This window comes from Daldinia caldariorum, assembly GCF_022478825.1.
Source record: "Daldinia caldariorum strain CBS 122874 unplaced genomic scaffold F4812scaffold_6, whole genome shotgun sequence".
In the NCBI taxonomy this organism is placed as follows: Eukaryota; Fungi; Ascomycota; class Sordariomycetes; order Xylariales; family Hypoxylaceae; genus Daldinia; species Daldinia caldariorum.
In genome coordinates this window covers 758753-773067 of record NW_025953042.1, presented here as the reverse complement: position 1 = coordinate 773067, position 14315 = coordinate 758753, and the positions used below count along the sequence as shown (strand labels likewise).

General features: G+C 47.9%; 5 protein-coding genes across 5 annotated transcripts; 3 read left to right on the top strand and 2 right to left on the bottom strand.

Moving 5' to 3' along the window:
* Window positions 1–2359: 2359 nt before the first annotated feature.
* Window positions 2360–3649, bottom strand: F4812DRAFT_347576 (carbohydrate esterase family 3 protein). The gene is made up of 4 exons (XM_047931687.1): window positions 3418–3649; window positions 3230–3365; window positions 2745–3165; window positions 2360–2683 (listed from the first exon to the last, which is right to left on the bottom strand). Exons 2-4 carry the CDS (start codon window positions 3300–3302, stop codon window positions 2413–2415), a joined length of 765 nt encoding a protein of 254 aa, XP_047791124.1. The 5' UTR covers window positions 3303–3365; window positions 3418–3649; the 3' UTR covers window positions 2360–2412.
* Window positions 3456–9079, bottom strand: F4812DRAFT_347535 (lysophospholipase NTE1). Its single transcript, XM_047931686.1, has 3 exons — window positions 8472–9079; window positions 5490–8419; window positions 3456–5308 (listed from the first exon to the last, which is right to left on the bottom strand). Exons 1-3 carry the CDS (start codon window positions 8762–8764, stop codon window positions 3945–3947), a joined length of 4587 nt encoding a protein of 1528 aa, XP_047791123.1. The 5' UTR covers window positions 8765–9079; the 3' UTR covers window positions 3456–3944.
* Window positions 9080–9368: 289 nt separating this feature from the next.
* Window positions 9369–11170, top strand: F4812DRAFT_424776 (translation initiation factor 2, alpha subunit). Its single transcript, XM_047933859.1, has 4 exons — window positions 9369–9725; window positions 9801–9963; window positions 10038–10245; window positions 10301–11170. The coding sequence occupies exons 1-4, from the start codon at window positions 9648–9650 to the stop codon at window positions 10782–10784; spliced, it is 933 nt and encodes a 310-aa protein (XP_047791122.1). The 5' UTR covers window positions 9369–9647; the 3' UTR covers window positions 10785–11170.
* Window positions 11099–12488, top strand: F4812DRAFT_347503 (peptidase S24/S26A/S26B/S26C). The gene is made up of 4 exons (XM_047931684.1): window positions 11099–11672; window positions 11757–11926; window positions 11988–12161; window positions 12217–12488. The coding sequence occupies exons 1-4, from the start codon at window positions 11407–11409 to the stop codon at window positions 12231–12233; spliced, it is 627 nt and encodes a 208-aa protein (XP_047791121.1). The 5' UTR covers window positions 11099–11406; the 3' UTR covers window positions 12234–12488.
* On the top strand, window positions 12315–14154 carry F4812DRAFT_347533 (mitochondrial carrier). Its single transcript, XM_047931685.1, has 3 exons — window positions 12315–12791; window positions 12857–13154; window positions 13214–14154. Exons 1-3 carry the CDS (start codon window positions 12744–12746, stop codon window positions 13969–13971), a joined length of 1104 nt encoding a protein of 367 aa, XP_047791120.1. The 5' UTR covers window positions 12315–12743; the 3' UTR covers window positions 13972–14154.
* The last annotated feature ends 161 nt before the right edge of the window (window positions 14155–14315 follow it).

Below are 14315 nucleotides of genomic sequence, written 5' to 3'. Positions count from 1 at the left end.
ACGAAATAGTACTACATCAAGTACAGGCAAGGGCCCTACTTAATATTGCGCCGTTGTATGTCCTCTCTCTAATTTGTAAATAGGGGCACATTCAGAGAACAAATCAGGGAAATCAAGTGTCCCCGATAATGGACCAAAGGGAAATGAAAAAGCCGCCAACAGCAATATACACGCTTCAGGCCATCAAACAAGCCTTTTTCAGCCAAGCGACGCATATAGCGAGAAGTCCCACCAGGCACCTCTCACTACTTCTCAAGTCACCGTTGTGGAGCCTGCAAAGAGTGATCAGCACTGCCCGCCTCAGCCTGAGAGTGCCTCTTCCCCAGCACCCGGCCCAGAAAGCCAGCAGGCCGACAATGGAGTATCTACACCAGAAAGTAAAGATACACGCGGCGCAGACACGGCTACTCATCAAGCCCCCGCAGTTCCCGAGATGGTTAACTTATTAACCCCCCCGGCAAGTGTCGCTGGTGAATTTTCACCGGATGCGCCTATCACTGGAGAAGAAGTTACAGGCTTAGAACACGACAAGTCCAAGTCGTGCGTACGGCGGAGCCAGTCAAATTCGCATTCGAGCGGCGCGATGGCCTCCTTGGACGTCGACCGGGCGAGCCATATGGCCGAGCCGAAGACCAGCGAAGCGAGCGAGCAGATGTCCGACTCGGATCCGAAGACCAAGGGGAAGAAGAAGAAGAAGAAGCCGTCGTGCAAGAAGTCGGATGGCGAACAGAACCGGAAGAAATAGTGGCAATTTTGGCGGTAGACTATTCGCTTACAACTGCGGCGCCATTGGTTTTTCTTAAACCTGGGACCTTACGAACGGCTGCAAAAGTCATCTGCAAGTTTTCATTTTACCACGGTATATTTATATACACCATAGCGGCATGGATTGTTCTTACAAGCGAATACCCCGGTACATTCTGCATTTACAGATGGTCTAGGTCACGAATAATACCTACCAAGTATATTAGGAGTTTGAACATGGATTAGTTATGGAGAGCGAATAGTTGTTTTCGGAGTTTCATGATCAACACGGGTTGTTAGAAGGTTAATAGAATACTTATACGTATGGAGCTGTATAACAGCTACCAAGACTCCTTACAGTTAGCTACCTCCTAGGTTAATAATGAATGTACCGATTCCTCTAGTACCTACAAGATCTACATAGACGCCGTTGAGTTCGGAAACCGAGAAAAAGAGGAGAAGGATTAAAATAAGCAACTCGTTACGAGGACCCCCCCATCACAAACTGGGGGAAGTCGGGTCGTGCCGAACGTGTGTCGCATGGGATATCTGCACGCTAAGACGCACGAAAGCTCCTATGCACCGCTATAAACCGAATGCAACCCTACCTTGCTCCATGGGGGATCGAAAAGAAATCTGACACCATCGTTCTAACCTCAGTCTGGCAAAGTCCTCTCTCCTAGGTCTTACATTTTGAGAGCTGCCATGAGCGACGCATGTACACAAGGCCGGAAATGGGGCTGCCGCTAGAAGATAGGTGTGTCGATGGATTGCCGTTTTGGGATCTCGACATATATGGATGTATAGCGGTAAGTTCTTAGCTTAGCTCTCGGGTAGATGCGCTCTAGGCAGCTTAGAGATGACCGTATTGTACGTCTGACATTGATGAGTGGTACAATACCTACGGGTAGGCACTTTGTCCGTGATAAAGACTTAATCCCTTACATACTTCACCACACAGACCGTATTTTCAAACATCTGTTAAAACGACGAGCTAATAAGCGCACATGCAGCAGCTGTACCCTATGCAAGCAGTCAGCCCCCCTTCCCCCGTTCCACAATCCTCGAACAGAACAGTATCGCCAATGAACAGACTTTTAGCGAACATTCAGCGGGCGGTGCTAATATTGGATGTGGGATTTCGCGGAGACAGCTTACGGCGAGCGAATCTAAGAGCGCGTGGGGGGATATCACGCTCTGGAAAATAGGGGGAGGGAGGGTCTAGGTACCTGTACAGTCGCATAGCTACAGTACGAGGTAGCTATTCTACGTCCTACACGAACGCGAGCCCGTCCAGTAAAATGTTATCAGAGAGTTTCCTCATAGCCCCATTGTTGGGTTTATCATGCCTAGAAAAACTCTTTACTACTTGAATTACGATGCCCTGTTTACGTGTCTTGACTGATGCAATTGGCATAATCATGATTTGCTGCTGGTACCCATCGGTTTACCGTGCTCCGAACTCGACGTCAAACCGCGGAGAGTTTGACTACCTTACATCCCAGCTTAAAGAATGTATTTCGCTTGGGTCTGGGACGTGTATTTTAACCTCACTCCTTTGACATAGTTCCACCTCCCATGTAAGAGTATTCCGTCCTATAATCCACTTTATGAGGTAGGTACTCCCTCCCACTCGCGCTCCTATCGTCTCCCCACCCCACCCCCTATTCACCCAGACGCAGCAGAACCACCCGTCGAATCCGCACCAACAATCCACGTCAAGAGCGACGTCAAACCCTCAGCAATGCGGTCCTCGCCCTGCTCATTAGGATGGATACCGTCTTTCAGAAACGCGTTCGGAAACGGGTATATATCGTCGACGTAGACCGGCGACTCCGTCGTGTTCATCTCCGCCGCCCAGTCCGGTATCATGTCGTTGAGCCGCTCCACGGGGGCCATGTTAGCTGGTAGCGGGACGACGGTGTTGACCTGTTCATCGTACGTACAGTGGATCAGTCTTGCGTTAGTCATGCCGTGCTTACAAAAATTGGCTGGCTGGCTGGGTAGATGTTGATGCAAGCAGAAACGTATGACGGGACGGGACGAGACGGGATCTTACAACAACCCTCACGCCCGCATTGTACTTCCTCATCGAGCGCACCATATTCGAGTACGCCTCCACCACATCCTCAATCCTCCTCCCGCGCGCAACATCATCCGTGCCGAGCATAAACGTAACGACATCGGGCCTGGCGCCGTCGAGCCACTTGTCGATATGGTCGTACGCGACGTCGATCGCCAGGTAGCCCGTGTGGCCCTCGTGGTGCTGCGTCGCGAACTCTGCGTCCGCCGTATCGCAGCTCTGGGTATTATTCACCGAGCCGACGAACTCGATCTTGTCCGTTAGGTTGCTCGCCTTCAGGTTGTTCCACAGCTTCGCCCTCCAGCAGGTTATTTCCGTTATGCTGTCTCCTAGCGGCACTTTGGAGTTCGTGAGTTGGCGTTCGACCTGGCAAGAGAAGGCACGTTACGGGTAGGAGCTCACTAATCTTAAACTTTGATTGAGAGCATGCGGTGCCTATTAGGCAGCATGTTGGTAAAACCCTCCCGAGTCTCATAGTTGCAATCCGGTCGGCGAGGTGTACGTATAAGGATGGTATGATATGTGCCTTGAGAGATAACTATGTCGAACGTTAGATTACGAGGGTGTAAGCTCTTGAGCTATGTGTTTACTTTTATGTCGTCTTTTATCTTTAGTTTGGGAAGTTGGCTAAGTGACCCTTTATGTTTGAGACCGACGCTCTCACCACCACGTTGAACATCCGCAGGCCCCCCGAATGTCCAAATAGGTAGTGATATACAATCTTCATATTATCTGGAGTAACGATTTGGCTGCAAGCGATTTGCGTGCGGGGTAGGTAGGCCTTCAGGTGAAGATATCTGGGGATGATCTTGACAATGATTTTATATAGCCTGAAAGAGAGAGAAAATGGCCACCGGGATGTACCATAACACGACTACCCCATGATACAGGGAATACCTACCTACCTTAAGTACTCCTTCAAGCCCGGCCAGCTCATAGTCTCCCTAGGAAATTCTGCATCTTACGCTATATATATTTAAATATGCTTGGGCCTCATCACTTTGGATCGTTGTAAACTAGGTACGCTTTGATATTTCAAGGCTTTTATATTCACTTCGCAACTCTTGCCTCAATTCTCAGGTTATGACTGGGTATATATAACGACGACGCTAAATTTTCAAATACTCGCACGTCGAGGCGCCATCGTCCTGCGTAATGCCTTCTTCTCCTCAGTTTCCTCCACTAGAGGAAGCACGCCCTCGTCCTTTAAGCGGTCAAGGTATTGCTTGCCGAATTTATACCCCACATCATAGATTTCGTCAAACTTCCCGAATTCTAAAGTCCCATATCCATCGATCGGCGGACGCATGTAGAAACACCCCGGCGTCGTCTTGGCACGCTCTAGAGCGTCTACGCTTGATACGTACGCCAATCGGGCTTGGATCTCTGCCAGTGTAGGGGGATTCGGAATGCTCGAAAATGGATTCCATCGATTGCAGAAGGCCCAAAACCCCGAGAGAGAGTCGCCGTAGCACTGAGGCGTATCGTCATCTATAGCCCCCACATCAACAGCAAATATAACGGAGACGCCAAGGGACTTCATATGAGATACGGTGAGGTTGTCGATGTAACCACCGTCCAATAACATACTACCCTCGTCACACAGAGGTGGAAATAGACCGGCCAAAGACATCGACGCTCGTACATATCGCCAAGCGTATCCACTGGTATGGAACTCCTGCCTACTTTTGCTAATGTTTACCGTATTGCAGTAGTATTCCAGCCAGAAGTCTTCAATCTGGTGTTTTCCAAAAGTTTTGAAAATACCGCGATTGAACTCATGACCGGTTGTGTACGCCACAGACGGATACGTGAGATCAAACGCAAAACGCCAGATGCTTCCCATCCTCCCAGCAAACTTTTTTGCTAGACCAAACATAGGAACCACGTCGGCGTGACGCGCATAGAGGGCGCCAATGAACGAGCCGATCGACGTGCCACCGACTATGTCAACAGGGATACCAGCCTCTTCCATCGCCTTGATGATACCAACGTGAGCAATACCCCTGGCTCCACCTCCGCCGAGGACAAGGCCAATAGACTTGCCACAGAGTCTTCGGGCGAGTCTTTGGAAGTCACCTTTATAAGGGGCATCAGGCGAGTAGTAGGGTCTCTGCCGTATCTTCTGGACTGTATACTTATGTATTTCAGCCTGTAGAATTTGCACTCTCTCCTTCAAGGTCGGCCCGGCTTTCCTGGAGGGCGGATGTGCCGCAACGGGATTTGACTCAAAAACCATTTGTAGATGGTGATGTCCGCCATTAATCCAGACACGATTTCTTAACCAGGCTCTTGTCAGGCCAGGGGGCGAATAGCGCTCAGTATGAAGGAGAATTAGTGTTTTACGGGCGGTTGACTTCATACCAAGCATAAATCGTTCGTATTCGCCAATCTCAGGGGATCCTTCAGCTAGGCCAACAAGCAAAATGCAGTCTGCCTGTGTAATACAGGTCTGGGTCCAAGGTGCTGTCACACTTGTATCTAATATTTCTTGTTAGAATTGCGTATAAATCGAAGCTCAAATGAAACAGAGAATTCGCGTATTGTGGTCAGGAAAAAATTAGAGTTTAAAGCCTTCATAGACGGCGCTCTGGATGTGATTTTCTCATCATACCAATAAAAAAAGAATAAAAAGACAATATAGGGAGTAAATTGGGCTTACCTGCAACGTAAACAACTAGTCCATACTTCTCCTCAAGATCGGCAAGATAATGGGCTAGCTTCAGCTTCCCCATTTTGTTGAAGGCATGTTTTCCGAGATGGCTGAGAATTGCGGCTTGGTTCAGTGAAGTTGCACCATTGGGCGTGCCGACTTGTGTCAAGGCATTCATCAGGCGGTTGCCAAATTCAACAACTGGAATACCTGCCCTAACTGGAAGGATAGCGACGGTCCTGATGTTTAAGGTTGACGAGCTCTTATTTATAGATGTGCCAGATATCCCTTCCTTTCCGGAAGGAATCGTTGGGTCATCAACCAATAACCGCATTCGAGAGGCAATGATCTTAGAGATCTTGATCGTAATGCTAGGATGCTCTTGGGCAAGGCTGTTGAACAAGGTGCGCGGAAATTTGACAAGCTCAGTCGCTCGAATGGCGTGCAGAGTTCCAGAACGAGTAGATTCAGTCATGACCTCTAATTCGCCGACACTGTCGCCTTGGCCAAATTCCGCGCGGACATTCATCCCACCATCTTTTCGGTCTTCTACTAGTCGTAACCTTCCATTCAGGACAATATATATCGCCTCGCTTTCCTCGTCTTTGTGGAACAAGACTTGCCCGGCATTAACCTGAACCCATTCAAGGGCGAAATCAATATGTAAGATAAGCCGTGGGAGTAGATAAGTCAGCCTCTTCGCCATGGTCAGGAGCACAATTGGATATTTTTCTACGATCTTCTCCAATGTCGCTCGTGGGATGAAGCCAACGTATACGTCCGTTTTCGCAACCACGTCGATGAAGGATCTGAAAGATGAGACCGTGCCAATGTAACCGGCAAGACCGCCAGGCTTTACAAGTCCTACTCGACGGCGTTCCGGTTTCGTACCCCGTTTCGCATCAGACGTGCTTCTGTTGTCAGATGGCTTGGTTGAGCTGAATGATAACGGGTGTCGAGCAGCTTCATCAGACTCCGCCCTGTGCATTGCCGTCGTTGATGTTCTGCTTGAGGAACTGAGAATACTGCTGCCCGAGTCCTCTGAAGGGACACATATATCGAGGAATCCATCGATAACATAGTAAAGTCCTGGGCTTCGTTCCCCTTGCTCGACTAATACAGATCCCTGCCGGAAGAAGACAATTTCTACTTCATGCTTCATATCAGCCGCAAGAAGTTGTGCATTAGGCGTGCCAGTCGATGAAATGCCACCAGAAGTCATTGACTCAGCATCCCAGTCGGTATAACCATCAAAAGGATCCATAAACCCGAACGCATTATTACTGAACACAGCTTTCTGTCTCCTTTGATCGTATGAGATAAGCTTAGGAGATCCTTCCGCAGATTCGGGTCCTCTGGATGAGGAGCCACTGCTGCTCATACCCATGGCTTTAAAGACACATTCAAGTATAGACACTCGGAATAGGTTGTCTTCATCCACTGATTCGCGAGGATCAATTGAGAGACGGGCTCTTTTCTGGGTAGCGAAAGGGTTAAAGGTACGCAGAGCAAGAGGGCTTACGTCATTTCTCGGAAAGGTATCTGATGACTGGAAGGATTCTGCTATAGGTATTTCCAAAGTGCCATTTGACCCTGTCCCCCCACTGCGGGCTATCTGTACATTGGCCAGTAAGTCCCCAGGACTAGGAGTATGGATGGAGAGTCGTTCTTGTGGCGGTGCAATCGTAGATGCCACTACAGATCGAGGTCTGGCACGACTCATTGCTTGCAAGACTGCCTCTTTACGGAGCCCTGTCGAAGACCTACGTCGACGGGCCGTGGTCGATGGATTGTGTAAAGCAATCCCCTTGCCAGTTTCCTCTTCACCGGCTCTTTCTCTTTCCTGCTTAAACTTCTCCTTTAAGCGATCTAGAGCATCGCCGCGAAGGATGTTCGGCAGTTGGCAAGTTGCATAGTTGATCATCTTTTTTTCCGTGTGAAGAACCTCGTTAGTTAACCCGAGATAGTTGTATGCCGTGGCAAGGGTAACACGCTGGAACCTGGACAAGATGACTTGAACGATGTGAGCAGTCGCTTTAGGATAAACTCTAATCAACCGACGGAACGCGCTAGCAGGTATAATCGCAATAGTTGTGTCGACTGTCGCCCTCCCAATGATGTCGGGATGAACAGATGTGGCTGTCCGTTTCACGGAAGGACGAGTGTGGCTTTTATGCGGCTCGTCTAAGGAAATGGGAGGAATTTTCGGCAGCCTAGCTTGAGTAGGAGAAGATGGACTCGTGAGCCGAGACTCATCGGATTGGGCTGGCCCACTATGAGTTGGGTCAAGGTCCGAGGTTTTAGTGAGAAAAGCCGACATATCGTGCTGATCTGGAAAGCTACCACTAGCTAACTGCTGATGATGAGAGCCGCCGTTGGTATCATTGGGCTCTAGGTTCTCTTCGGATGGTATCTTGAGCTTCACATCTTCCGTAAATAAAGACATGATTGAGAAGAGAGATGACATGGGATTGCCGTTTCGCACCTCAGTCAGTAACTGATATCGCTGCTGACCTGGAATGGATTGCTCGTCTTCCGAGAAAGATTGCGTCGAGCTTTCGTCGAGTCCAGTGGGCCGGGTTTGATTAAGGTTGGAAGACTTGACAAAAATCTCAACCAGTCCGTCCACGACGAGGCAGAAGCCCTTTTCTTCTTCCAAATTCAGCGTCTCACCAGCGATTAGCTTCCTAGTTTGCATACTCCTGGTCAACTCATGGAACACAGGACGCTCGAGATATCCAAATATCTTAATGGCACTAAGAAACTCGTCGAGATAGTTGGTAAGACCAGGTTTAGCACCTTCTTCGTGACCCTCGGGGAAAATATCCAAATCGGGCTCTTTACGCTGCGGTTCTGGAGGTAGGCGTGAATACATATTCAAGTACCTATATCTCACAACCCAAGTAACCGCAGAGAACATCAGTAGCAATATCAACGCCCTATTTCTCGTATCAGCATATCGGAAAGACGGATAGAAGGTGGAATTATTACAAAGTCGTGGCGTTCATCGTTACCGTCCAACTTGTGGAGAACAACGTGAACAGTATCGTGGGCATAGATATTGTCGTGAGCTTAAGGCCCCAGTATAGTATTGTCGAGAGAATGTGAAGTACGAAAAGAACGAGTCTGGCGATGAGCCCAAGCCACGAAGAAGAGCTTTGAGTATCTGCGACATCGTTTACTCTCGAGAGAGCCGAGACAACAGCAGTTGTAGAGCTATTCGCAATAGTCGATACGGCTTGCGAGAGAGCCGTCTCGGCTGTGCTGACGCTGGAAGGATCCATGGCTATGCGCTGGATATGGTATAAGGGTCTATGAAACCTTTGGAGGAAAAAAAATTGAAAAAAAAGTAATACTTCTACTCAAGGACTAGGTAGAGAGTATCATGATGAGAGTATATCATCCCTTAGCGCGATGAACAAGCGAAGACTCAGCTTTGTCCTCCAAGCAGCTGGAACTGGAAAATGGATTCCAGCGAGTTCGCAGCATCAGAGACATTTGAGCTATGTAAATAGTTGGAAAAAGTAAAAAAGTAGAAGCAAAAAAAGTGAGGGTAGAAAGAGGTAGAATGCCAGAGGAAAGAAAGGTCCGAAGACATTATGCACTTGGTGGAACTTCTCGTCGATTTTCAAAGTGCTTGAGTGGGTCTGAACCCCACTAGGGTGAGAACGGCTTACTCTTTCTTCCGCCCTCCGTGGCATCTAGTCCTAATGAACATTACCTAGGTACTTAATTGCCAGTTAGGTACAGTAAAGCAGAAGAAGTTGGCAGGTGTGGCCAATTGCCTACAGTACCACCAACCTTTTACTAGTACGTACCTGTACTTCGTACAGAGCCTTGTGCAGCCTTTTGCGCCGATAACCCCGCCAAAAGCATTGGGGTGCCACACCCCACGCTCAGGTCATAAAGATTTCCATCATTGACAAATTTGTGACTCTCCTAGCACAGGAACAAAATAATTATTGATAACACCGACTTAGTGTACCAACGTCGAAGCGCGCAATCCCGACAGCAACACCAGGAAGCCTGATTACCAAGAAACTGTTGGCGAAAAGGCACCTTACTGGATTTCCGAGCCGCAGAGAAATTTTAAACACCGCCTGCGCGCGTGCAATCTTGGGCCCATCAGACATTTTTCGAGATCGAGCATTACTATTGTTGCCCAAGATGTCGTTGACAAACTGTCGTTTTTACGAGGAGAAGTATCCGGAGATTGATAGCTTCGTCATGGTCAATGTCAAGCAGGTTCGTGAGCTACCATCATATTGATATTTTATTTATTTATTATTATTATTTTATCAAATTAACACAAAATTTTAGATCGCCGATATGGGTGCTTACGTCAAACTTCTCGAATACGACAACATCGATGGCATGATTCTACTATCTGAACTTTCGAGACGTCGTATCCGAAGTATTCAGAAGCTTATCCGAGTTGGTCGCAACGAGGTTGTAGTCGTTCTCCGAGTCGATAAGGAGAAGGGTATGTGTGGCAGCAAAAATATATACCCAGGTATAAATAATATATATATGGTCAAAATTACTGACGGGTGTCAGGATATATCGATCTTTCGAAGCGCCGAGTCTCTCCCGAGGATATCGTTAAGTGTGAGGAACGGTACAACAAGAGCAAGATGGTCCACTCCATCATGCGCCACGTAGCCGAGAAGACTCAAACACCCATCGAGACTCTATACGAAAGCATAGCTTGGCCGTTGAATAAGAGATACGGCCACTCCATCGACGCGTTCAAGCTTTCCATAACGTGAGTATATTGGCACCTGGCGTTTCGACTTCTTTGCGGCTGACCCGAATTTTAGGAACCCCGACGTATGGAACGATATCACATTCCCTAGCGAGCCGGTAGCGGAGGAGCTCAAGTCGTACATCGGAAAGCGCTTGACTCCTCAGCCTACAAAGGTCCGTGCCGACATCGAGGTCACCTGCTTCGAATACGATGGAATCGATGCTGTCAAGACCGCCTTAAGAACAGCAGAGGCGCGAAATACCGAGGACAACCAGGTTAAAGTGAGACTCGTCTCCCCGCCGCTCTACGTCTTAACAAGCACATGTCTGGACAAGAACGTCGGTATAAGCCGACTAGAGGAAGCTATCGTCGACATCCGCAACAGCATCACCAGCGCAGGCGGCCAACTCGTAGTCAAGATGGAACCCAAGGCGGTGACGGACTCGGACGACGCCGAGCTGCAGGCGCTGATGGAGAAGCGCGAGCGCGAGAACGCGGAGGTCAGCGGAGACGAGAGTGTCAGCGAGAGCGACGACAACATTCCCGAGACTGTCTAAACTAATCGGTTCGACTTCGGTTCATTTCAATTAGTTTCACCGCGATAAGGGGTGTACGGGCTAGGTAAAAAAGGGTACCTACCTAGAGGTCATTGACATTCAGGGGTCATAAAAAAAGTACCTAGCATGCGAATAGAGCATTTTGTGTTTTTTCGGAATGAAATAAATCCTCCAAATTCCCGTCCCTGTGTTGATACCTTGAAACGAGTTAGGTGAGGTTGTTTTGTAGGAATTATGCTACTTCTTAATTGTCTAATACAGCTTAACTATCCCATTTTAATTATTGATTATTGGTAGATCGCCTGCTACGTTGATGCCAGGGGATGAGATGGGAGATGAGATGGGATGAAACCCAAGAAACTTGGTGGTTATTTACATTTATGTGCTTAAGCAGTACTGTGAAAACTATGAACTGCGTTAAATAATATCTCTTTAATTGGTAATCTGTATATCCATCAGTTCCAATATCTAGGTTGATCATTGGTGTGATGTGAATTCAGTTATTGAAAATCGAAGCATAAGATATTATAATAAAACATATGAAAGGTCTCGCCCTTCAGCACATCAACCTTAATACACCGAGGTCTCATCTCAGGTTGAGGTCTACATCTATTTACGCCTAATGGCGTTCCGGCCGATATGGGCTCGAATCAAACGTGATCATCAGCGCGCTGGCAGATTCGGCTATCGTCTATTCGCATTCGCAACGTGGATTCCTGTGGTCTCCATGTTCAACCACTATATCGGAGAACTGGCTTGGATTAGCGGGCCGTCGATGTATCCGTTCTTAAATGCAGAGAAGGACCAGACGACTCGGAACGATGTAGTTGTTAAATACAAGTTCAATGCGCAGTACGGGCTGCGACGAGGCATGATTGTCATTTTCTGGTGCGCAAACAACAGACGGGTTTTCACAATGGCAAGTTAGTTTTTTTTTAAGAACCCCGGAGTGCTAACGAGAATGGGCTCTAGGAACCCTTATAATCCGGAAGTCGAGGCCGTTAAGAGGATTGTTGGGCTTGAAGGTGATGTCATAAGGACGCGAAGCCCGTATCCCTCTCCTACAGTCCGCGTGCCGATGGGGCACGTCTGGGTTGAGGGCGATGGAGGCGAGCGTTTAAGCAGAGACAGTAATGATTATGGTCCGATTTCTACGAATCTCATAACTGGCAAGGTCACTCACATCGTATGGCCTTTACATAGATTCGGCAGAGTACAATGGTGGGATTATGCAGGGAATATTAGGAATTAAAAACAACGATAAAACTTCCATTTACTCATTGCCAGTTTTCTCAGACTCCTCAGCTTTCTCAACCCTTTTGGAAGAAAGAAGCCCCTTACCTCTCAAGGAAACGAGGCTTGAAGGTGTCTATCTAAGTACCTCCTAAGGTACCTAACCTACCTATGATGTTAACTAATTCCTTATATGCAGATAACCGTAAGATTTAGTAACTCGGTTTTCGTTTTCCAGTCTGCCGGTAAAAGAAAGGCGAAAAAAAGAAAGAAAAAAAAAGAATTAACTTATCTAAGATAAGAGATAAGGCGCCCACAGGCCACCAACCCTCGGGCGCGAAGGCCCGTGATAAACCGCGCGTAAACCGAAATGGCCGATTAGGTACAATTTAGTACTATTTGTACAAGGAAATTTTCCCACCGTCTATACTTATTCGAAGATTTTCAACATTAAGTAGGTGATCGCTCTCGAGCGCGATCGCCTCTTGCACACAACACCAAGTCTCGAAAAAAGATCTGTATAACGAACGAGATAGTCGACATCTTGTGGGCGAATAAGTTGCGGCGCCTTTTATTTTATTTTTATTTTTTTTTCTCAAGTAGCGCTGCTGGTCTGTCCGAACGACCCAGTTCTTTTAGGTAGTCACCGGTACCAATGATGGACTTTCGGAGCACAAATCTTTGGAGTAAATTATCACTTTTACGACGCAGTCGCGCGAGCATAAGATGACCTTCGACAATGGAGATTTGGAAGGGCGCCCACCCTATATCCACGTGAGTGCTACTATTGCCATAGGCGCAAGAGAGAGACTCTCTAAACTAATTCTTTATGGCCGCAGTCCATGCTCGCGGGAGGAATGGGTGGAACGACGGGCGATATGTTGATGCACTCACTCGATACCGTCAAAACTCGACAACAAGGTGACCCGCACATGCCACCTAAATATTCCACACTAGGTTCATCTTATTATACGATATGGCGACAGGAAGGAATTCGACGTGGGTTATATGGAGGTTGGCTCCCGGCGATGATGGGTTCTTTCCCGGGCACAGTACTCTTCTTTGGAACCTATGAATGGAGCAAGAGGCATATGCTAGACTACGGAATCCAGCCTCACGTCTCCTATCTGATAGCTGGTATGCATTAAGATCACACTTGGCGAAGCTTGTCCAAACACATACTCATAAAATTTTAGGTTTCATCGGCGATTTCGCCGCATCTATAGTCTACGTACCCTCGGAGGTGTTGAAGACTCGCCTTCAACTTCAGGGCCGGTATAACAACCCTTATTTCAAATCTGGATACAATTATCGCGGTACTTTCGACGCTGTGAGAACCATTATCAGGAAAGAAGGGTTTTCAGAACTATTCTCCGGCTACAAGGCAACTTTATATCGAGACCTCCCATTCTCCGCGCTACAATTCATGTTTTACGAGCAATTCCAAAGCTGGGCTCGTGAATATAAGAAGAGCAGAGATATCGGCGTACGATTGGAGCTTCTAACCGGTGCTGCCGGTGGCGGATTAGCCGGAGTGCTTACATGCCCTCTTGACGTCGTCAAGACCCGGTTACAAACACAGATCGAACCTGTCCCGGCTGTGGCCAGACCGAAAGAGCGCTTGGCTACAGAGCCTCTGTCGGGTCTTAAAGAGTTGGCTTCTACACAAACGCAATCCCCACCTCAACCCAAGTTGCAAAAGCGCCCTATATCCACATCGTCGCCTTCAACACATACACCGCGGCCGGGCGCGATCCCATTAGACGAAGATTCAATATTGAGGGGGCTCAAGCTCATCTACAAAACGGAGGGAATTGGGGGATGGTTTAGGGGGGTCGGCCCGAGATTTGTCTGGACCAGTGTACAAAGTAGTTGCATGTTGTTCTTGTATCAAACCATGTTACGAAAATTAGAGGTATGGCTTCCGGTAGAGAGATCGGGCTTCTCTGCTTAACCCTTCATAAAAGGGGGCAGGGAGGAAGGGAGGAGGCGTTGGATCCTGCGTCGGTGAAAGGGGGGTTCAAAGGGGGGCATTGTAACAACATCCCAAGACATGTGCACGGCGTTCAAGGAAGACAGGGGCACGAAGGAAAAAAGAATAGACGGAGGGATAGAAATCTCAATATTGATCTTATAATCTTTGAACTATTCTTTTTGCTTTAGGTGCCTAATTTTATACTTGAACATGTTTAAGTACAGGTAAGTTAGCAGGTCAGGTCCCTATGTTAGGTACCTGTATTAGGTACCTCTCAAGAGTGACGTACAGATCCGTATGGCAGGTAAAATTCAGATAATTGC

Coding starts and splice junctions, on each gene's coding strand:
- F4812DRAFT_347535 (XM_047931686.1), bottom strand. CDS start 8,764: ATGGATCCTTCCAGCGTCAGCACAGCCGAGACGGCTCTCTCGCAAGCC. Junction 8,420..8,471: donor ACGATGAACGCCACGACTTT/GTAATAATTCCA, acceptor TACGAGAAATAG/GGCGTTGATATTGCTACTGA. Junction 5,309..5,489: donor ACTAGTTGTTTACGTTGCAG/GTAAGCCCAATT, acceptor AAGAAATATTAG/ATACAAGTGTGACAGCACCT.
- F4812DRAFT_347576 (XM_047931687.1), bottom strand. CDS start 3,302: ATGAGACTCGGGAGGGTTTTACCAACATGCTGCCTAATAGGCACCGCA. Junction 3,166..3,229: donor TCAATCAAAGTTTAAGATTA/GTGAGCTCCTAC, acceptor CGAACTCCAAAG/TGCCGCTAGGAGACAGCATA. Junction 2,684..2,744: donor CTTGCATCAACATCTACCCA/GCCAGCCAGCCA, acceptor CCACTGTACGTA/CGATGAACAGGTCAACACCG.
- F4812DRAFT_347503 (XM_047931684.1), top strand. CDS start 11,407: ATGGCGTTCCGGCCGATATGGGCTCGAATCAAACGTGATCATCAGCGC. Junction 11,673..11,756: donor GGCATGATTGTCATTTTCTG/GTGCGCAAACAA, acceptor AATGGGCTCTAG/GAACCCTTATAATCCGGAAG. Junction 11,927..11,987: donor CAGAGACAGTAATGATTATG/GTCCGATTTCTA, acceptor GCCTTTACATAG/ATTCGGCAGAGTACAATGGT.
- F4812DRAFT_347533 (XM_047931685.1), top strand. CDS start 12,744: ATGACCTTCGACAATGGAGATTTGGAAGGGCGCCCACCCTATATCCAC. Junction 12,792..12,856: donor GGCGCCCACCCTATATCCAC/GTGAGTGCTACT, acceptor TTATGGCCGCAG/TCCATGCTCGCGGGAGGAAT. Junction 13,155..13,213: donor CGTCTCCTATCTGATAGCTG/GTATGCATTAAG, acceptor ATAAAATTTTAG/GTTTCATCGGCGATTTCGCC.
- F4812DRAFT_424776 (XM_047933859.1), top strand. CDS start 9,648: ATGTCGTTGACAAACTGTCGTTTTTACGAGGAGAAGTATCCGGAGATT. Junction 9,726..9,800: donor TCATGGTCAATGTCAAGCAG/GTTCGTGAGCTA, acceptor ACAAAATTTTAG/ATCGCCGATATGGGTGCTTA. Junction 9,964..10,037: donor CCGAGTCGATAAGGAGAAGG/GTATGTGTGGCA, acceptor GACGGGTGTCAG/GATATATCGATCTTTCGAAG.